Below are 22,054 nucleotides of genomic sequence, written 5' to 3'. Positions count from 1 at the left end.
AGAGCCGCCACCGCGCCGCGCACCAGGAGAGGGGAGCTAGGCTGCCTGGTCTGCGGGCATCGCAGGCGCGACATGGCAATCCTGTACGGTTTGCCCCATATGTCGCTGTCGACCTCGTCGCAAAGCTGTCTCCAGCACTGGCGCTTGCTGGTCTTGATCTCCAAGCGCAGCAGACGTCTTGCGGAGGCGTAGTTCGCGCTGTGGGCTTCCTCGTCCCGCCGGCCACGTGATCTCTGGAAGAGTCTGCGAGCCCGCAGGCAAGAGCGTCGAAGATCAGCGATCTCCGCCGTCCACCAGTACACCGGCTCGCGACGGCGGCGTGGGTTTGTCTTGGACATGGCACATGCGCCGGTGATGATGTCCATGAGGCTCGACGCCATATCCTCCGCGGTCCCGGGGGCGACCGATGCGCCGGACATGACGGCACAGAAGCGGTCCGCATCGAGTGTACGGGCGTTCCATTTGCAGCTCCGGCGCGTCGAGGGCCTGGTCGAAGTCCCGGCGTCCTCGATCTCAAAGATGATGGCCTAATGGTCGCTGTGTGTGTACCACCCACTCACCGTCCACAATAATACGCGAGGCGCAAGCGACTCGCACACAAACGTCAGGTCGACGACCGAGCTGCCCTGTCTGCCAATGAAGGTCGACACGTCGCCGGTGTTAAGCAGCACTGCATCGAGGAGAGCAAGCGAGTCCAGCAGGATGAGCGCCCTAGGTCTTGTCACCCTACATCCCCACCCCGTCGACCATGCGTTGAAGTCCCCCGCAATGACCAGAGGACTCTTGCCGCGGGCCTCCTCGGTGATGTTGGCGAGGAGGACGGAAAATTCTGCATCAGAGAGTCTTGGTGGAGCGTAGACGCTGAAAAAGAAAATTCCGCCGATTCGGGCCCACGAGAAGTAGGGATACACTCTCGTCGGGCGCTCTTGGACCGGGATTCCTCCTTGCACCCAGATAGCTGCTTGGCCGTCGGCATCGGCGAGCCATGTGTTGGGTGGAGCAAGGTTCTTGTATTGCTCACACAGGATGGCCACGTCGATGCGCAGCTTGCTGATGGTATCGCAGAGCAGGTCCTGGGTAGCCTCGCAGTGATTGAGATTGAGCTGTAGGATTCTCATCATCGGCGGGCTTGGGTGACCTTCCGTGCTAGAGGGCAGCTCGAGCTTGTGGATGCGTGACGGTGGTCGTCAGCTCCTCGCTCCTGGCAGAGGACGCACGCCGGTTGGCCTTTGCAGTCCTTTGCTTGATGGCCCTTCTGGCCGCATCGGTAGCAGAGCTCCGTGCGGTCGGGACCCTTGCAGCGAGCGGCCATGTGACCAGGACTCCAGCAGCGGTAGCAGCGCGCAGCCTCCTCGCGACCACGGATGCGACAGTTCACCCAGCCGATCCGTATGTGACCGAGTTTCAGCGCTTTGGCCGCCAGGTCATCCGGGAGTGCGACCACAGCCACCTGCGTTCCTGCGTATGCCTTCCGCAGAGATTTCACGGGGTCGCGTTGAGACACCAGAATGCCCAGTAGAGCGTCCAGAGCCGTGGTGATCTCCTCTCTGGTGACACACTCGTCCAGGTCCTTTATCTCGATCATGGACGTGTGCTGCAGGGCACTGGCTGTGGCCGCTGGGCCAAGCACCCTACCAAGCTCCTCACCGAGGGCGGGGGCGTTGTCTACGCCTTTCTTCAGTTGCAGCACTAAGGCACCCGCGGCGCTGCGTCTGATGTTATTTACGCTGCTGCCGACTTTCTGCTGCAACGTCGGGTCCGACTTGAGAGATCGCAGGATGTCTGCGTACTTAGTCGCATCCTTCGCCTTGATGACGATTGCGTGTGGTCGGTGATGAGCTCTATGCTGCGCTGGACGCGGCTTCGGCTGTTGCTGGGCGTGGACAGTGCCAGTTGTTGTTGCCGTCTGATTACGCTGGCGATGACGTCGGCGGTCGACGAGTACGAATCCGTCTTTGTCCCCGACCTCATTGTTGTTCTCGTCATGCTGCTTGGATGCGGCTGCCACGGCATGGCACTTGGGTGTTGAGTGAGACCCCAGCGGTGACGTTGCAGGCCGCTTACTGGTTGCACTGCCCGAGAACAGAGGGGAAGTGCAAACCGACTTGTCGGCTACGGGAGGGCGAGGCGGCACTTGGCTCGACTTCTCCAGCGCTGAGAGGGCCATCACAAGGCTCAGCTGATAGCTGATCACCTCCTTATGGAGATTGGACTTGCCTTTGATGAACAGGCCAAGACCGCGTATAAGGCCGTCCATCCGCTCCAGTTTGTCCTCCAAGGTCCCGGTCGCGAATTCCGCGGGAGGCGGGAGCATCGCATCCTTTTCTTTGCAATGCAAAGGAGCGACAATAATTTTTCTCGTAATCGCCTTGACCATTGTGCAAGGAGACGTTCGCTGCGACTGGTGCGGGCCACGCTCCATCGAGCTCGGCACGCCGGACCCCTCAACCGACGTCTGCCCCTGCGGGCTCCGCAGCCCGTCGTTCACGGCTGCTGACATGCCGCGAGTCGCACGCTCCTTCTGTGTTTGCACCACGTTGCGGGGCAAGCACTCACACTAGCGCGCGGGGCTCACACCGACAACTCGGTACGCGGGAAAACACTGAGCAGAGTAAAAAAGCACCACTACGGCAGTGCACGCACAGCTACAAAAATGCACACACATGAACCGACGTGGCGCGTCAAGCTGCGCACTTGGCGCACACACACACACACTTCGGCACTACGTATAACCGCCCTAGAAACTAGGAAGAAGCAGAAGCGCGAGCAACACACGTCCTGCCTGTCTTCTGGTCCGAGCGGTCGGTGACGTGTGTGTGTGTGTGTGTTTTTTTTTTTTTCTACTCCACCCCATTTGGACACTCACCGGTATCCGCCGTTAGGCATTGCTTCGGTGAGGCCGGGGTTAGTTGAGCATTTCTGCTACTTCTGTTTGTCGTTGTTTTCCATACATCCCCCATCCGTCGCATAGTGATATGCGACGATTAGGGGTTCAGGGACTCGTCTTTCTTTTTTGGTGAACCTCCGCACACTGCGCGATGCCATCTCAGTTCTAGACTCTGAGCAGAGTAGACGTCTATTGCCATCTCTCGCGAGTTTGTTTGTTTAACCCAGGAAAACCAAGTCTTTTTCTCGTAATTTTTCTTGTGCCCCCTGTAAGGCTTTGTGATCTCGAGCGAGCACCCACCACATTATCGGACTCGTAGTGTTTCCGCCGCCCTGTGAGTTGGGTTGAAGGCTGGATTCCCGGACCATTCGGACCCGTCAATCAATTTTAGTTCATAACGGTTTATTTACCTGACTGTTTGTGCTTTTTGCCGATCTTGTTTGTAAACAAGGCTTACTCTAAGTTCCATAGGTCTTCACCGTACAGTTTACCAAAGCAGACAGCTCAACATGGTCTCCTGTGCCTATTGTAGGCAAAAAATTGAAGAAGCCTACAATCGCGTGTAAATGCCATTGTGGTGGGCACTGCCACCCAGCGTGCGTAGTCAAATTCGTTGCCCAAAATCCCGAGACTTGCTGTGCTACTTTATTTGTCTCGCTGCCGAAACCGGATAAGGCTGGTACCAGCCGGGCTGCGAATCGGTCGGTTGAACAGGATAGTAGGCGAGGTCTCAATGATCCTGCCATGCCCATATCGGATACCTCGGTCGGCGCTGCGGAGGAGGTGGATAGCAAAGGCGGCACCCCGTCCGATACCGAGGATGCTGAGGACGCCGAATGTGAAGCTCTGCGCGAAATCAGCGACGTTACGCAGAAGATTGACTACCTGTTTCGCTACATGCTCAGGCGCGACAAGGAGTACAATAAAGACCGTGAACGGGTGAATCGGACAGTGAAGGCCCTGAAAGAGGAAAATGCAGAGCTCCAGGGACAAGTAGATGATCTCACCACGACAGTCAACGGCCTGATTCAGATCCAATGACACCCTCATCTCTGGACCAAGGTGAAGTTTATCAATATCGATTCGTCGAGCGATTTAACAGCAGTGGAGCCGTTCAAGAAGATCTTGAGCCACTATGAGTTGAGCGGCTTCTCCAGAGACATCATCACCGCGCGGAAAGTCACACAGGACTCATCCGGGACGAACTCGCAGCGCCCTGGAAACCCTACTACTGCCGGCAAAAAAGACTTCGTCATCGTGAAATTTAAAAGTGCTGCCGTGCGAGACCGAGTCCTCGAGGTCGTGCCGGAGAAAGGTGCAACTCCTTACTCAGAGATTTTCGGAGGCGCCGACAGCGCACTGATTCGAGCATACGACCTCGTGAATCCGGCGGTCTTTGCGTTGAAGAAAAAAGCCAGCGCTCTAGCGAAGGAGAAGGGCTACCGTTTTGTCTAGGTCAGAGAGGGCGCACTGCGCGTTCGGAAGGACGAGCGCTCGCCCGTCATTCATATTACTACTGAAGCCTATCTCAAGCAGATCGCCTGAGGGCCCGCGCACGACGACGAACGTAATAACCTGCAGCTTGAACCGAACCTAAATGAAATTTTTTTTCAAAACTCGCGAAACCATTTATGAAATTGTCCACTTCAAAAAATTAGATTAGTACATATAAATGCCCTTTCAATAAAAGACAGCGTCACCTTTTTGGCCGATTTTTTTATTCATAGATTTAATATCAATGACAACTGTGAATATTCAAACATAAAAAAACGTAAATTCAAAAAATAATTGCCTAATAGCCTTCGTTTTTTTGCATTAAGACATTTTTAGAAAAATCGATTAGCTTATCATAAACAAAATTTTTTGAGGTAGCAATAAGTTTTTGGTTCTCTTTATTTTTCTTATTTTCAGCAGCTTGACGTTTATTTTTTAGGGCTGCCTGAATTTTTTTTTCAACGTTGGCTTGAAAAGTTTTTTGAAGCTGAGCTTTCTTTTCCTTTTTCTTCAACTCTTCTTTTTCTTTCAGTTCAGCCTCTTTTTCCATCTGCGCTTTTTGGATTTTTTCTAACTTAAGCTTTTCTTTTTCAATAATAGCCTTTTCAATATTTTTGGCTTCTAATTTTTCTTTTTCAAGTTTTTCAGCTTCAGACTGCTCCTTTTTCATTTTAAGAAATGTTTCATTCTGAATTTTATTCATTTTATTATTTGCTATTTTTTTCTAGTGGGCGAAGAAGTAAGTATCTCAGAACTTATTTTGGTTGAGTTCCTTATCCAAATTAAATGTACTATTAGCTAAATTTTCTGAGGCTAAAAAATCTGAAGAATAACTTTCCTCTTTGCGTACATGAATACTTTGGTTGAGTTCTTTATCCAAATTATCCAAAAATTTGAGTTTATGTGTAATGTTTATTGTGTATTGGTTAGGTGGCAGTGGAAGTTCTTCTCCGCAGAGTTTCGAACCTCAACCCCCCACTTCCGATATAAACGTCTATTTTCTATTTATATTTATTCTAAAACCCTGAAGTAATTAAAAAATCTGAAAAAATTCATAAAAATGGCTTTCAATATCTCAAACAACCTCGATTTTTTTCAGATTTTTTGAGTGCTTCAGGCTTTCATATAAAATCATTAAAAATTCTGAAAATCGAGATACGGCGATATGAGCCGATGTAGAACTCGGAAATTTTTTCAGTTTTTTTTCGCATTACAGCTAAATCTCGATATCTGCGCATTCGATATCTGTGGATTCGTTATTTGCGGTCTTATGTTTTGTGACCAATCTTCGATATGTTGACTTGAAGGTGTTGACATTTGTTTGTTTGTTGTTATTTGAATGTTTGACATTTTTTCAAAATCAGTTAAGTTTGTAGTATTTTATATTTCTCTTTATTATTAAAATGGCACCATAAAAAAATCCGGCGAATGCCATTATCAAAATCATTCGATTCGTAGAGGATGCTATAGAAACAGCAATTGAAAGTGATCCGATTATGATACGTAGCCTCAAATTTAAAAATGACTGTGAAACCGTTTTACAGGTCTACCGAGAGTTGTATGGCGATACTGCTTGAAGAGCTAAACAAGCTCAAATAACACATTTTTTTTCCAAAAAAAAAAAAAATAAATTAATAAGTTAATTGTAGCCTGTTATGTTTGTAATACTTTATATTTGATACAAAAAATTATTGTATGCAACACGTGCCCAGCTTTTTGCGCTCAGTGTGCGGAAAAAACACACACTCGTGCCGGCATAGCCGGCACTCGTGTCTTTTTCCGCACACTCGTGCCCAAAAACGCCTTTTGGGCACTTGTTACATAAATAACTGATTTTCTAGCAAAAAGTAATTTATGTAAATTTTTTCGTCCACCCAGAACGTAACCCTCTAATTGCCGTAGGAGCAATGCTTCGATATCTGCGGATTCGATATCTGCGGCCCCCTTCCGAAAAGTAACCCCCGTAGATATCGGGGTTTAGCTGTAACTTACACACCTTTTGAAGCAAAAAACCGCTTTTTATAACGAAAATAATTTTTTTAGGACGATAGGAACCTCGAAAAATCTGGAAAAAATTTTTTCTCGTTTTTTTTTTTCATCAAATTACATAACCTCAAATTTTTTCAGATTTTTTAATTGAAGGCAATAGCTTCTAGGTCCGAAAAATGCTTTTTTTAACAAAAAAGGTTCCTAGAATATTTTTTTTGAATTTCTTGTCAAGTTTTAATATATTTTGACCATTTCAAATTTCCGATTGAAGTCTCCTAGCTCAATCTAGATCATGAAAATAGTTTTATCATTCCTTAATGTCTTCAGGGACATCTTCAGAATTTTGCATTAATTTTTGTCATGCTCTAGATTGAGCTAGGAGGCTTCAATCGAAAACTTAAAAAGGTCAAAATTTATTAAAATTTTACAAGGAATTCAAAATAAATATTTTCATTACCGAAACCATCGGGTTCTAGGAACCTTTTTGAGGTTATGTCTTTTGATGAAAAAAACAAGAAAAATTTTGTTCCACATTTTTCGAAGTTCCGTATCGTCCTAAAAAAATTATTTTCGTTAAAAAAGCGGGTTTTCAGTTCTAGGCTTCATCGGCATCGATGAAAAATTCTGAAAAAATTCAAGGAATCATTTTTTGGTATCAGAATTAAGAAAAAAATACTCTGGTCTGGTATATCGAACCATTTCATCGAAAATAAAATAATTCAAATTTTCAATGACTTTTTCTGAAGGCCTGAAGCGCTCAAAAAATCTGAAAAAATTCGAGGTTGTTTGGATTCATGAAAAGTATTTTCATGAATTTTTCCAGATTTTTTAATTACTTCAGGGCTTCAGAATAAATATAAATAGAAAATAGATGTTTATATCGGAAGTGGGGGTAGAGGGGGAGGGGGTCCAAAATTTTGGTTTTGGCACCTTTTTATCATGTACTATAACATACGAAAAGCGCGTCAAGATCGGTGACATACGTGCACACGGTTTTGTAAAAAAGTATTATTTTGACCCATACTTATACTTATAATACCAGTGCTTTTTATTCATTTTGAAAAATATTTAAAAATTATATCACGAATAATCGAAAAAGAAGCACTCAAGTTGAACGTTTTACGCTTAATAGTACTATGAATCAATAAAGAACCATTTCTGAGTCCACATATCCTCGTAAGTACTCAAAAATCACTTTCAAAAATATGTATTTGAATAAGTCAAGAATAATTTATTCATCTTCAAACTTAAAGAGCTGGTCAAAATAAAATTTAATTTTTCTAATCGCGATGCACGGTCGGAATTCACCATTCTCTTCCTAGCACGAGGATCTTAATACCGATTATAATGGAAAACCATTTACAAAGTCGAAACATCAGAAGATGGTCATTAAAAACTCTGTACGATTCTATATATTTACAAATATATAGAATTCTATATAGTAACAAAAATTAATGTTAACTATTAAATAATTGATTATTAAATTACAAATTGATTATAAATTCTGATCAGAAATTTTTTAATTTTCTTACAGTTTAGAACATTTGCTAATATTGATTTTCCTGATTTAGGATTCAAAATTAACAAAAAAAGAATTTCATAATTATAATTACTTGCTTCTAAATTATAAAATATAGTTAAATTCTTAGCTTCAAATGTGTTCGAACGCATAGTCAGCACCCCTTCAACCATGTTTAAACTCGATACACCAGAGCATTGAGAATTGATACAATCTGTACAACTTTATTTTGATTAATATAAATCCCTGTACATCCTTTTTAATATATTAATGGAATAATTTGCACGATTTCAAAAAATAACTGAATCAAAAATTATTTACTTTGAACATAAGAAATTAATCTATTTAGAATTTTCATTGCTGCCAATAAAAAAGTGCATTTTATTGTAGAATACTTGAAATACCGATCTCTATTTAGTACAACTGTCTTTGAAATTCAAGCGCAGTAATGACAATAATAGCCAGAAAATAATACGTAGTTGCTATTACGTATAAGTTGAAGTGAAACATGCAAAAAAATCATCATATAATTATAGTCATGTAAAAATATGTCTAACAGCACATATTAGTACGAATGTGCGAGAGAATAAGAGGACAAAATCGACTATATATATATATCTGTCGGCGTAGCTCGGACGCGAATCGTACACACTGCAACGTCACGTTATTTTACTATCACGAGCTCTTCAGTTGCCTTTCCACCTCCGCAGATCTTGCGCGTGCAGGTGGAATAAGAGTGATTATGTATATGTATATACTGTCTATCAGCTGTTTATACATACTCGTGCATGTGTGCCAACTCATACTCGCTTTTGTGTGTAATTTATCGTCTCGCGATTCCAACTTTGCCGCTGAAAACTTGCTCGAGTTAATCAGTTATTGGACGTTACAAATCAAAAAGTCAGCGCACGTATAAAGCTAAACACGGGATGACAAACTTATCAACACGGCTGGAATCGGTACCTAGTTGAGTAAGTCGTCCTATTTGGTACCTTGATTTCTTTGAATTTCTGCTTTAACTGCGTTGTCATAAATTAATGAACGGAAGTTTCGAGTTAATTGTAATGCTGCATTTTATCGAATCAAATTTCTTAATGCTTTATTAGCTTCTAAAAAGTGTCGACCTTAAAAAATTGAAGAAATTAACACCACTACGGTTACCCAATAATGATGTATGCAATTTTTCATTTCCTTTAAAAAATTATATCGAATTATAGCTATTTAAAACAAAAAGTATATTCAGTATGTTCAATAGTTTCTACAATAAAGTTTCTCCTTGAAAACACAGAAGCTATTGAATAGTTTATGTGTATGTCAACGAGCAATCATTATCTTTGAATCTTAATAATTCGTTTATTTTTAATGAAATATTACTTATATAATAATTACGTGCTGTGAGATTTATGTCAAGACTTACTTTCTCACGGGAAGTTTATATTATTCTTAAGACCTTCATAGAGTTTAGTTAGAAAATATTGTCGTTTCGAAAATATGACCTCTAACTTAATACGAGCATTTCACGAGTTTCACAATCATTATGACACTGAGTTTTTTTTTTGACAGGTAATGTCATATTTTATTTCAAGTTCAACGTGTTTATCATCATAAAAAAAGGATCGGAAAAGTGATCTAGCATGTATTAGCTAAAAAAACAGTACAAGCATAATAAAAGTATACACGTATTAGATGTATTGTTACATAGTACATTCACAAGATGTATAGTTGAAGCTCATTCACGTAAGCTCGGAATTTTCGTAACTCGTCCGAGAAAATTGCCACAAAACCGAGTAAATAACTCGTTTCCGCAAATGTAGAGCATCCTAGGAATACGAAAAAATTAACTATTTTTACTTTGAATTTCTAGAAGCATTTTTGTTTGAAAATGTTTATTTTTCCTTTAAAAAAATGCTTATCAAAGCTTAACATTCCTCAAATAATTCGGACCATCATTGAATTATTATTGAATCGGTAAAGCAATTTAGTTGTAATAATATAAGCTAATAAAAGCAGTGAGTGCATTTAGTGATAAACATTTGTTCATGTGCACTGTTGGCAGGTGACCGAAAGAAGGTAATGTAATAAACATAGAACTGAGTGTATAGAAAATATATAGTTCTACGCGATAGTAGCTTATCGCACTCTTGCGTGCATTTTGTTCGTTTCCTTGGTCACATGCTTCAGAAACCGAATTTAACATTTAAATGTTTTTTACAAGTTTACAAAGTGAAACATCCTTACTTTGAGTAAAGTCTCATTACTTTGCTATTAAAATTCGGTGCAACTGTTATTCGTTCACAGTTCCTTTCTCGAGCGCAGTTACACATTAAACTCTTTTACCTACAAGTTAATTGTGAATTTCATGCATATTTTCCAAACCATCAAAATTCATTTTTTTACCCATTAAATTTTAGTTAGTTCGTTCAAAAACCTAATCACTAGCTCCCCTTAATAACTTATCTAATTCTGATAAAATTTTTGCGGAAGCGACAATTGGATTCATTATATACGTGTTTTTGGCATTGTACATCGAGCTAACTGAACTGATTCATATTTTCATTCTTATTATCATGTGACCAGTCGAATTTAAATTTTTAAATTTCAAACGTCATTAAAAATTGTTTCAAGTGTAAGATACTTATTATATTGATGTAATATTTTATTATTGTGCTAATTTTATTATCCAAAAATTAACTTTTATTTTAAAGCACCTTAAAAAAATAAAATTATTAATAAATATAACGCACAATTGCAGTGAATGGTGGAAGACGGCGTTTTTGGCCCTGTAGGCCAAATCATCATCTACAGCACCATCGCAGTGACACTAGTGATTGCCTTACTCATTATAGCCTGCTTCGTTACACCTGGATGCATTGGCTACGAGTGTGTGAGACCAAAAAGTAATATTTTTTTATCTGACACTTACTGAACATGATATTTTGGAAAAGTTGGAAAGTTCTGTTTGTTACATGATCGCTCGATATCTCGTTGCAAAAAATCTTAACTCATTTATTATCCCTAATCAGTCTTTTTCTTTGATCACATCTTCTGAAATCTTATGAAATAAGTTTGAATCCATCACACGCATACGTAGATCTATTGTTCTAATGAAAAATTCATCGCATATCTCTTTTTATACTATCATGGAGGCGTTCCATATACGTTTGTGAGGCTTGCGTACTGTGATGCGCTTCGCAGCATTTTTTCCGACCTTTGGTTGCATAATAAGCATACACGTTCCGTCTTTTGTTGTTCTTCATGAGTACGTAAGAAAATGGCTGTACTATAAACGAGTAACTTTATTTAGCAACGTTATTGACATATATTCAGTATACAATTTTTTTAGCCTTCAATATTCATAGTAAAATAAATTAATAAATATATTTTGGGGATTTTTAAATTAATATTCGTTTTCGAAATTTTTACTTTCTGTCGAAGTCGATTGAACCAAAATGATAATTGTTAAATAAAATATTTTCTGTATCATTCGACAAAAAAAAGTAATTGAAAAACAGTATTTTCATTAATTATCTTTTTATAACATATCGATGTAGAAACACAGATTCTTTTCTCTAACCCAACTCATGCCATCGTATTAATTTTTCATTATTTTAATATAAAACAATTTTAATATAACAATGGTATTAATATTTTTGCATATGATTTTTGCAGAAAAACAATCTGTCACAGACGGGAATCCTAACGATAAAATCAACGAAAATCTAAAATTAAATGATGTCAGCTATCGATCTTGGCGAGTTGGAAGTTTATATGATACTGAAAGTGGTACGTTATCATTTTACCGTTATGTGGTGAATTTGAATTATTACTTTTTTAGGTACCATATTCGAAAATTCAGTATCTCCCAGGCAATCAATAAACTCTAATGACAGTCAAATTGAAGCGTCTGATCCGAATTCCATTGCAGTAAGTTCACACTATTATTAATTTAAATATTTTGCTAGTTTATGAATGAAAACTCTTGTGTTTTAAAAATCTAGAGTGTAACTCTTCCATCAAAGCAAAATGTAAAAGATACAGACTTTCCAACAGAACTAACTCTTAGCCTCAGATATTTACCTTATTGTGAAGGAGTCACAGCTTCAAAGTTTGTTATTGGAGTCGAGGTAATTTGAATTGTAATAATTACATTGAAATTTGGTGCTCTGAACAATTTTTTACGTTTTTTTTTGCAGACATTGTTAGGACTTCCTCCAAAACAATATAATTGTACTTTAGAACCTTATGTGACATTAGATTTATATAAACAATCTTGGACGAATCGGAAAAAACAAAAATTATATAGCTTTAAAACCAAAGGAGTCAAGCATACTGCCAATCCAGTTTTTAAAGAATCTTTTGTAATTTCGGGAGCAAATCCACAAGACATAAAAGTAAGTTAGGTTCATCATTGATAATTAATCATTTTAATTATTTCAGTTCCTTATTGCAATAATTTTACAATAATCTTATTGGTAAATGAAATAATCCAATACAATTTTCAGGAGTGGATGCTCAACATTGAAGCCTATGACCATGATCGTTATGCTAATCATACTAAATTAAGCGAGCTTCAAGTTCAATTAAAGGACACGAAGAGAATATTTCTTTCCCCGGAAACTCATCTTTTCAATTTTCAAATGAAAACTTCAAAACAGGTAAAATTTTATTCTGATATCCGTAGGAATTTTTGAGTAATTAGCACAATACGAGCCATTAATAATAAAAAAATGAAGAGAAAAAAGAGTTCATAAATACTTCGATATTATTTTAAGGAGTATGGAAGTATACTACTTGGAATAAGCTATTTACCAACGGCACAACGCTTATCGATAAATGTTATGAAAGCACGCAACATCAATTTTATGCCAACGATACCAAATATTCAAGAATTCAGTAAGACTTTTAATTTTTATTTTATATTGATAAGAATATTGATTTCATTCTTTTTCTCGCAGACCCTTTTGTTCGGATTTTGATGTTAAATGGACGTACCAGTAAAAGAATAAAGAAATTAAAAACTAAAGTTGTTCCAGCCGTAAGAGAACCTGAATTTAACGAAACTTTAACATTTGATTTGCCGCCGAATAAAATAGATTCGCTACAGTTCCTAATAATTTTATGTAGCAAGGTAATTTTCTAAAAATATATTATGTAAAAACCATTAAAAAATCATATTCAAATATTTTTGCAGTCAAAAATAGATACGTCTACCATGCCTATGATGAATGAATTACCTAGTGATAGCGAGGATTCGGTCGTTTCATTTCAAAAAGCCAAAGATGTTTGTATAGGAAAAGTTGCTCTTGGCAAAGGAGTTCGTGGTACAACGGAAAGACTGCACTGGTTTTCTATTTTTCAAAATCCCAGAAAACTCGTAACAGTGTGGCATAGCCTCAAATGATGAATACCTTTTCCTCAGTAGCTTTTTTGAGCATAACAAATGCCATACTTATGTAAATATTATTAAATTTTTAAGTTTGAAAAAAAGTGTCATATAGTTTTAATTTATGCATATAACGTAATAATTCATTTAGAATTACTAATAGATATCAGAAAATATAATTAAAACGCATAGTTAGAGTTGTCATAAGCTTATTTAAATTTGGAAATAGACAATTTACAAATTATTTTGTTACAAGTAATGAAATAGTTTAAAATTTTCTATAAAAAATGGTATAATTTAAAAAGCTCTCTTATTCGTCCAATATTGAAATTAACCCATTAATGCTCAAAGGACACTATTTTGACATAACAGTTTGAGCTATTTTGATGTTTTCTTTGAGAACGCACAAACTAATGGCGGTACTTACAATTGTTTAAATTGACAAATTACTAACAAATGTTTAAATTTTATTTGAATAAAATATATTTTTACGATTAATTTTTTGTAAATTCAATTTTAGAAACTTTTTTCGTTATTTTATGTGGTTAAAATGTCTATAGATTGTACACTCGAAGTCTGTACTTGAAAAAACTATGATTAGTTAAGTCAGAGAAGTTTTTTGTTCGGCAAAATCGTGATTGGAGTAAAAAAGTTGACTTTTAAAGTTGACTTTTTTTATTTCGAAAAATATCAAGTTTAAAAGAAATTGTCATCTTCTCAGAAATCTTCTTCAAAAATTTTGAAAAAAAATTTGAGAATGTTCCTTGAACAATTCAATGAAATTTTTGTTCATACATTTTTCTCTAAACACAAAAGTTTTCGAGATAAAAATAGTGGAAAGTCAAATTTTTTACTACAGCCACCATTTTGTTAAACGAAAATTTCTTTGACTAAACTAATTATGTTTTGTCAAATAAAGACTTCGAGAACGCGATCCGTATGTATTTTAATTATCTAAAAACAAAATATTGAAAAATAGTTCCAAAATTGAATTAAAAAAACTTGACTATAAAAACACTATTTTCAAGTGAATTTGAAATTTTTGTTGGTAATTTTTTAATTTATATAACATTTTTACCTTAAAATTGCCTCTTAATCACTAATTTAGGCTCTTGTGCGATAAAATATAGTGTGGAACTTGTGTAATTATGTTTTTTCTGTAACCCTTCGTTTTGTAAAAAGCCCTATCCACGCCTGTTGCATACAGTACTATGAAAAAATTTACTACAACTACCATTCGTAAGAGCACTCTCATAAAAATAAGATATAGTCATTTTCATCATTTTTTAGCTTTTATAGAGACATGGTAATAGCTCAAAGATGTATGTCAAAATCGCATCCCCGGGCCGTTTATAGATTATCATACAAGTACACACAAAAAAACTTGGTTTTTACTCCAAATACAGTGTAATTGTAATGTAACTATACAAAACTATCATCACTTTTACTAACGCGAGTTTTTTATTGAAAAAAGTTCTCATTCTAGATTTTTAAAATTGAAAAATTCTACGCTCACTATATTTCAGTTTTCGACAATAAAAAATTGTTAGGTATTTACAAAAGTCGTTCTTGGGGTGTAAACCAATTTTCATGTGCGTATGAACTAAAAACTCTCCATGATTTTTTCTCAAATAGTTTTGTTAAAAATTCTTCATGTTGGGCTTATCATTTGAAGTACTTTTTATCATAAAAGCAGCAGAGTAGTTACCGATGCCAGGATCGTCAAATACAATTTGATTATCGATCATCCAGTTTTTGTATGGTATTTCGGAATGCAGTTTGTAACCTGCATTATCTGCATACATTCGATGCTCATGGGATGTTAAAATACCACTGATAAATGGAAACTGAAATTATTTTGTGATGTTTTGAGAGACGTTCATACTTCAAGTGTTTATACATTTTTTAAGGGGTAACACCACTGGAATTTTGTAAAAAATCTTAGTTTTTTTCTTCGATGAAAATTTTTCTTTAGGTGTAAAGAATGAAGCTTGAGTAGTTTTACAGAGTAAAAATAATTTTAAGAAGCTTTATATTTTTTTACAGCATTTTTTATGAGCAATAAGTGGGTATCAAAATCTTCAAACGTGTTTTTTTCAAAACTACATTTTTTAAACTATTGAACAAAAATGTCGGGAAATGTTAAACGGATTTAGCTTAAATTTTACTGGATTTTCAAAATAATTGGTTCTTTTAGGCTAAAATCCTAAGTATTACTCTAGAAAAACTCTTCAATTTAAAGAGGAAATTCATTTTTTGGTTCCAGGTGCCATAAGAGCCGAGAAGTGTGCCCAATAGTTATAAAAATTGCTTTTTTATAAATGTACTATATCTTCAAAATTTAATAAAAAACATCAATAATAATATTGTTTTTTAGATCTTTAAGACATTTATCATTACTCCTCAAAGTCTCAAATTGAAAGATGCAACGAGGGCTCTACAAAAATACTCAAATTTTAGTATTTTTAAAAAATCTAAAATGGTGTTACGCCTTAATAATAAAATATTAGCTGACATTTAAGAATAGAGCAAGCTCTTTGCAAGTTTCCAGTAACTCAACACCTACGCCTTTTGCCTTGTAAGACGGGTGCACGCATAAAAGATAAATTCGAAGAAATTCACTGATACCCTTGGAGTGGAAAAAATTTGATTGTTTTATCACCCCGCATTTTAAATGATTAATTGCTGCAAGTGCCTCTCCTTCGTACAGCTATTGAATTAATTATAATCATATAAATTAATTTAGATTAATAATTTTTCCGTATTAATTTCACAACAAACCTGCTCACGACTATAAATATCAGATCGTTCTGCTAGATAGTTTGGTTTCGTTATTGCAACTCCAACGACGCGATGAGACTTAGCGCTCAAGGCTATGATACTCGTTTCGTCTTTTAACCAGAAATTAATTAATTCTAAGTAACCGTTTACCGATACAGGATCTTGCAAAAGTCGCTTGGATCTGCACATCGGTTCATTTCGAAAGTAATGATGCTTTTAGAATAGAACAAAAAACATTGAATAAATAATTCTTTTACAACACTAGCGATGAAAGTTAACTAACCTTTATAAGGTTCACTACTTCGTCATAGTAGTCTTTATGATAATCTTGAATGAAGAAATCTTGTTGGGTGCTCCATAAAATAGGAGCTACTATTTTTTGTGCTAATTGTATTGCTAACTGATCCTGGTCCCCCATACTAAATGAAGTGTACAAAAAATTATTCCCTCGATAAATTTCTTAATTTTCAAAACAGGAATCTAAACATAACCAAAATAAATTATTCTGTATCCAAAATATGTCAAATGCACGGTTGAAATGAGCAACGTCACAAATTTCTCAATTTAGCGAAAATACGTTACAGTCTATTAATAAGGTTGCCATGACTTTTATTATATATCGAAGAACAAAGATATGTACTATTCATTTATTCAGTCAATCCAGTGATTTGTAACGACCTTATACATGAATTTTTAAACTATTGAGTAATATAATAATTTTCTGTACAGTTGCATTACAAGACGATTGTTTTAATGCTTCAGCGAGAAATGCTCAAATAATCGTTATTTCATTACAAATTTATGCACCATCTTGTAATATGATGATCAGAGAGTAAATGATTTTTCATCTTTTAAACTTTATTATATCAATTAATAAATTTTGCAAATGGCACAATATTAATATTGTGTTAATGATAAGTCAAATGTCAATCAATATATTACTATATAGAAGAAAATGATTTGCCATATCTTTGAGGAGTTTGGAGATTTCTTGGGTACGTATCTAAAAACTTGGTTTTAATCTGTTTTTATTTAAAAATAAAACTTATACACGGCTATTAATATGAATATCATATAAAACATGTCTAAAAATACTTATAATGTTAAACTAAATGTATTGAATTGGATTCAAGGGTTTTTAATATAAGGAATAAAATAATTTAGCAATTTATAATTCATCTCTTATAGGTTTATAATGATAGTTGACCCCTTTTAAATTTCTAATAGATGGCATCAAATCAACCCAAAATTTAGTTCTTTCCGGCAGCAGATTTTTGGACATATATACTTCTTTTGAATTTCCAATGTGTAAATATTCCAACTCTGGCGTATGAACTGGTTTCCATTTCACAGGGGTATCTTTTGTAATTTCTGGAGTAGGATTTCTGAAAATGAAATAAAATAAAAGATAATGTTTAAATAAATTTAAATAAATTTGAATGTTATAAAATATATATTAATTATTTTTTTACTTAATTTGTACAATCAATTTGGTCATAATAGTTGATTGCATAATAATATTTATTAATTGTGTGTATGATTTAAAAATTTGATTGTAAAACTCTGCATAAGCTTGCCTTCATACTTACCCAGTTTCAGCAAAATTGTACCAAAGAGCCGTGACAATATCAATAATGCGATTGTCCTCTTTGCTCAGTGGCGTGTCTTTGAATAGCTGCTCACCCACTGGGAAAAGGTATTGTAAATCGTCAGCATGCGAAACGCCGTAATCTTCATTTTCGTCGCCGAATATTTTGCTGAATGAGACGCTGCCCCGATACGCAAAGTAATAGTAATAAACTGGCGAGGAAAATAATTTTAAATGATCACGGACTGCTTCGTCAGCAGCAATGTAAAACCAAGCATCAGAATACATCTATAAAATATAATAAACAGTTAATAGGGCCCCTATTTTTGTGTTACTACGTTTTTGCTATCATCATACTAACATCTGTAACTTGAGCTCTGGTTGATTTATCAATTGATTTATTACCAAAATAAAATTTTCTAATTTGGTCAGTGGCATTTTTACGATTATACTCTGGACAAGTATCTTCAAATAACAAAGATACTGGAGCAATTTTTTCAAAATCTGTGTGAAGTCTTGATACCAATTCACCATTGTTTAATCCATACAAGCCTATACGATGGGAATGATAATATAAAAAATGACCTCATCATAGGAAATTCAGAATCAAATGCCAACCTGCAACTCGAATAGCACCTTCATGCGAGGTTACACCAGTCATCCAGTTTATGTCCGCTAAATTTCCGTTCTTTAAAGAAATTGCTGGATCTTCTTTTAAAAATGCTCCTGGATGATCAGGTTCTATAACTGGCCTAAATGGTATCATCGGGCAGTAGTCAAACACCTAAAAAAAAGACATTCTAAATAATAATTAGTCAGTCAATCAGAAGGATAAAGATATTAAAAACGAATTTGTATAATTTATCGAAATAAAATATTAATTTTTCATGTTACAAACACGATGTATCATAATTATAATTATTACTAATAATTAATACTTTGCCGTATTGGCAGCTGAAGAAATAAACATAAGGATGCATTTTTGAGAGGTGCATCATATAATTATATACAATAAATGTTAATTAATTATTTTCATAAAATAAAATTAGATAAAATCAAAAAATTATTATTATAACGGTTATGTAAAAACTATTGAAAAAAATGTATAAACAAAATTTTTTAACAAATAACTTTTAATGCAATTCAAATATATTAAGTTTTGTTGGATAATTTTAATGGCTAATACAGGAAATCAATGATTTACGTTGATAATTGATTTAATTGTAATAAGAAGCACGTTATTTAAAATCATCAGTTTTAAGATCAATTATACCTGAAATTCTCGATCGGTGCCAATAATATCAACTGCACTTTTCGTTTTTAAACATTCAATGAGCTTAATTGTATCATCTTTTGGACATTTTAAAAGCTCAGCTACTCGTTGGGCTTTGTTTTTAGCTAAGCCAGGGCGAGTCAGAGCCCACGGGCAAAGTGCAGTACCGCTTTGAGAAATGCCTCGCTGAAAAAGACCTGTAAAAAGTGCAGGCATAAGTATGTATGATAATTGGGCGGATGCTGAAACAAGTTTCTTTCGAATGTTCAAGTAGTTCGTTCACCTTTTCGACCAAAATTATATATGAGAGAATATTCCAATTTTTACACATTTTTCACATTACTTCTTCTAATATTAATTAAATTATTTTTTAACGAATTTTTATTACTGTTAGATAGCTTGGAGGCTTTATTGAATAAATAAATATGCCACGACATTATTTTATTGCTATTTGTAAGAAATAATTTCTGCTTCACATTGATTAATATATCATGATTGAGCAACTTGTTTATTTATTAAATACTATAGTACGTAAGTATCATATCGCCAACGTAGAAACTACTGATCTACATGTCAAATCGCAATTTCTCGCCCACTTGAAATTATATTGCTATGCGTACCTTTGGACAGGGGACTAATCATATGATAATGTACTGCAACACCTCCGGCGCTTTCACCAAATAAAGTAACTCGGTTTGGATCACCACCGAAAGAAGCGATGTTCTCGTGAACCCAACGAATGGCCTGTGCCTGATCCTTCATACCCTGATTGCCTGGGGTGACGAGATCTTCCGTACTCAGAAATCCGAGTGGGCCCAATCTGTACCGTTTTCCATATAATTTTAAGTCAAATAGTTTAATCTTATTAAAACTGAGATAATATTCGAAAGTACCAATTGAAATTATGAAACTCTTTACAGTGAAATGAAATTTCCATTATAATGATGGTTTCAAAAATACATATCATATATAGTGCTTAAATTTCTTACCTGTAATTAACAGTTACTAGTACAACATCGTGATCCAGTAAAAATTTAGGACCATAAAAATCAGAATGTCCTGCTCCTGTTACCCATCCACCACCGTGAAACCATATCATCGCAGGAAATGCCCCGTAATTTTCTTTGTTTTTGCCGGGTAGGCGTGGAGTGTATACATTTAAGTATAAACAATCTTCTACGCCAACAATTTCCTCTTGATGTGTGTAGATATTCCTTTGCGTGCAGATTTCCGCATCATCTTTAGCGGATCTTACACCATTCCATCCAACTGCAGGTTTTGGGGGCTGTTACAAAAAATCATCAAGTTTTCATTACGGATAGAATAAAAAAGTATTTCAGTAAAATTGGTTGAAATTACTGATCAAATACAATTTTACTAAAACGAGACTGGAAAAATTGCAAAATTTGAAATCAAGTAAAAAACAATGTATCAGATCTGATTTAATAAGAGCATACAAACACACAATTAGAGTTGATAGACTAGTCAATCATGTTATATTAATCACATAAATGCGTCCACAATTTTGCGATTATTGAAAAATATGTGCCTGAGGTTAAAAATATATGAGTCGATTTATGAATTAGCTTTAAAAGTATTGAGTTTTAATAAAAAATTTTATTATCATAATTTTATACTTTACGAACAAATGAAATGATCTCCTTGCACAATCAGAGCTCTGCGTTTTCCCGCAATTATAAAATTCTTCAGAAACTTATTTAATATTTCACAGTTTATAATATCTATGATCCGCAATAAATAACAGTAAATTATAAAATAAAATATAATAACATTTCCACTAATGAAATTGTTACAAAAAAATCAATATAGATTAATGTTAAACAGCATTCAAAAATTATATCAATTATATTTGTGAAATTGTTTTAAAACAATTGGAAAATTTCAAGTTTCTAATCGATTGAAATAAGTATATAATAAAACATTTAAAATAAACAATGAAATAAACAAACTTAATGAAAAATTCACAAACAAAAAATAAATATTACTTACCTCGAATCGTAAATCCCCCAAAGGAGGCAACGCATACGGTATTCCTCTAAATCCAATGAATTCTCGTCCATATCTAGATTTCATAATGGTACCTTCTAAAGTGCCATTATGAATTTTCACTAAAGGTTTGAATGCAATTGTTGAAGAAACCAACAAAATAGCACCAACCCATAAATACAGTAATTTCTGCATTTTATCCGAAACGTCTCTCATAATCATTACTGTTTCACAAGGCACTAATTTAAAAATTTTATTTTTCGTAATAACTGAGGAAATCACTCAGCTTTTGGTAGTATAAACTAAAATAATTAATTTTAATAGACAACGGAATTCGGGTGAACCTTTCAGCGTTTGGTTGGCAAATGATTGAAAAAAAGAACGTGTGCACCTTGAGCGGTGTCAGAAATGTGACTGCACCTCATCGTGCAAATCTCACGTACGGTTGATGTCTGATAATATTTGTATCGGCTACTGGGGTTTATTACATTTTTTTTCAATTGACTTGATATGACAGTATATTATGAGAATACTCTCAGGCATCAGTCATTACAAATCTCGTACTAGGTTTTAATAGTAGATTTATAAAAATTATGGAATTATTTTTTAATTTAAATGCCATATTATATAGCTTAACATTTTTTAGAACAAACTCAACAGATGCATTAACGTAGTTCACATTTTTTTTAAGTGCAACATGCACTTAAAAACATTTTCGAGCGAAAAACAGCATCCATTTTACAATATAATTCATTGAAAGAGTTATTTTATCTTAAATTTAATTACTCTTACGAATATAATATAAGTATTACATTTATTTCTTAATAAATAATAAGAACGGAAAATCACTATTATGATAGTGTAAAGTTGCAATTTTTTTATTACACGTATGCCATGGCGTTCCTAGTATAACTTTACACTAAAAGTTTTATGTACTAGTTGCATCATCATTGCCAAGAGCTACAAAATAAATTTCAATTTCGTAATTATAAGGAATCAAAATGAATGCGTTCATATACTCGTAGAACTTATTTCCTTGAACGGTAAATATAAGCTAAACACATTACTTTTTATGAAAGTTTTAAGTCTATCATTTCATTTTGTAAAAATTTGTCCAAAAATAATGATAAAAA

General features: G+C 35.5%; 3 protein-coding genes across 7 annotated transcripts; 1 reads left to right on the top strand and 2 right to left on the bottom strand.

Annotated features, from left to right (window-relative positions):
* The first annotated feature begins 8,593 nt into the window (after positions 1 to 8,593).
* Positions 8,594 to 15,625, top strand: LOC106658748 (synaptotagmin-B-like). 5 transcript variants are annotated; one of them, XR_002763507.1, is made up of 11 exons: positions 8,594 to 8,860; positions 10,642 to 10,786; positions 11,559 to 11,669; positions 11,725 to 11,813; positions 11,888 to 12,013; positions 12,083 to 12,280; positions 12,392 to 12,544; positions 12,662 to 12,782; positions 12,845 to 13,017; positions 13,081 to 13,342; positions 15,539 to 15,625. XR_002763507.1 is itself a non-coding variant. In XM_023459871.1 (10 exons), the coding sequence occupies exons 2-10, from the start codon at positions 10,645 to 10,647 to the stop codon at positions 13,288 to 13,290; spliced, it is 1,326 nt and encodes a 441-aa protein (XP_023315639.1). In that variant the 5' UTR covers positions 8,594 to 8,860; positions 10,642 to 10,644; the 3' UTR covers positions 13,291 to 13,688. The 5 variants fall into 5 exon arrangements, 1 of the variants encoding a protein (XP_023315639.1); XR_002763504.1 differs by having other exon boundaries at positions 11,559 to 11,672; XR_002763505.1 differs by lacking the exon at positions 8,594 to 8,860 and adding an exon at positions 9,817 to 9,959 and having other exon boundaries at positions 11,559 to 11,672.
* On the bottom strand, positions 14,300 to 16,471 carry LOC106658306. The gene is made up of 4 exons (XM_014380203.2): positions 16,337 to 16,471; positions 16,054 to 16,266; positions 15,788 to 15,982; positions 14,300 to 15,119 (listed from the first exon to the last, which is right to left on the bottom strand). Exons 1-4 carry the CDS (start codon positions 16,469 to 16,471, stop codon positions 14,913 to 14,915), a joined length of 750 nt encoding a protein of 249 aa, XP_014235689.1. The 3' UTR covers positions 14,300 to 14,912.
* Positions 16,472 to 17,064: 593 nt separating this feature from the next.
* Positions 17,065 to 21,323, bottom strand: LOC106658507 (venom carboxylesterase-6-like). Its single transcript, XM_014380509.1, has 8 exons — positions 20,925 to 21,323; positions 19,904 to 20,199; positions 19,535 to 19,734; positions 18,915 to 19,111; positions 18,260 to 18,425; positions 18,003 to 18,193; positions 17,643 to 17,929; positions 17,065 to 17,438 (listed from the first exon to the last, which is right to left on the bottom strand). Exons 1-8 carry the CDS (start codon positions 21,141 to 21,143, stop codon positions 17,222 to 17,224), a joined length of 1,773 nt encoding a protein of 590 aa, XP_014235995.1. The 5' UTR covers positions 21,144 to 21,323; the 3' UTR covers positions 17,065 to 17,221.
* Positions 21,324 to 22,054: the final 731 nt, after the last annotated feature.

The sequence above is a fragment of the Trichogramma pretiosum genome, unplaced genomic scaffold, assembly GCF_000599845.2.
Source record: "Trichogramma pretiosum strain Unisexual culture from Peru unplaced genomic scaffold, Tpre_2.0 scaffold16, whole genome shotgun sequence".
NCBI classification, from domain to species: domain Eukaryota; kingdom Metazoa; phylum Arthropoda; class Insecta; order Hymenoptera; family Trichogrammatidae; genus Trichogramma; species Trichogramma pretiosum.
Note: the sequence above shows the minus strand (reverse complement) of the source record. Positions and strands in the feature narration are given on the sequence as shown.

What these genes read in the sequence shown, in the direction of transcription:
- LOC106658748 (XM_023459871.1), top strand. Translation starts at nt 10,645, where the DNA reads ATGGTGGAAGACGGCGTTTTTGGCCCTGTAGGCCAAATCATCATCTAC. An exon ending in CGAGTGTGTGAGACCAAAAA is followed by an intron (nt 10,787 to 11,558) that starts GTAATATTTTTT and finishes TGATTTTTGCAG; the next exon opens with AAAAACAATCTGTCACAGAC. An exon ending in TTTATATGATACTGAAAGTG is followed by an intron (nt 11,673 to 11,724) that starts GTACGTTATCAT and finishes TTACTTTTTTAG; the next exon opens with GTACCATATTCGAAAATTCA.
- LOC106658306 (XM_014380203.2), bottom strand. Translation starts at nt 16,471, where the DNA reads ATGGGGGACCAGGATCAGTTAGCAATACAATTAGCACAAAAAATAGTA. An exon ending in ATATTTATAGTCGTGAGCAG is followed by an intron (nt 15,983 to 16,053) that starts GTTTGTTGTGAA and finishes TTAATTCAATAG; the next exon opens with CTGTACGAAGGAGAGGCACT. An exon ending in AGCTTGCTCTATTCTTAAAT is followed by an intron (nt 15,120 to 15,787) that starts GTCAGCTAATAT and finishes AAATAATTTCAG; the next exon opens with TTTCCATTTATCAGTGGTAT.
- LOC106658507 (XM_014380509.1), bottom strand. Translation starts at nt 21,143, where the DNA reads ATGATTATGAGAGACGTTTCGGATAAAATGCAGAAATTACTGTATTTA. An exon ending in TGGGGGATTTACGATTCGAG is followed by an intron (nt 20,200 to 20,924) that starts GTAAGTAATATT and finishes TTTTTGTAACAG; the next exon opens with CCCCCAAAACCTGCAGTTGG. An exon ending in CTAGTAACTGTTAATTACAG is followed by an intron (nt 19,735 to 19,903) that starts GTAAGAAATTTA and finishes AAAACGGTACAG; the next exon opens with ATTGGGCCCACTCGGATTTC.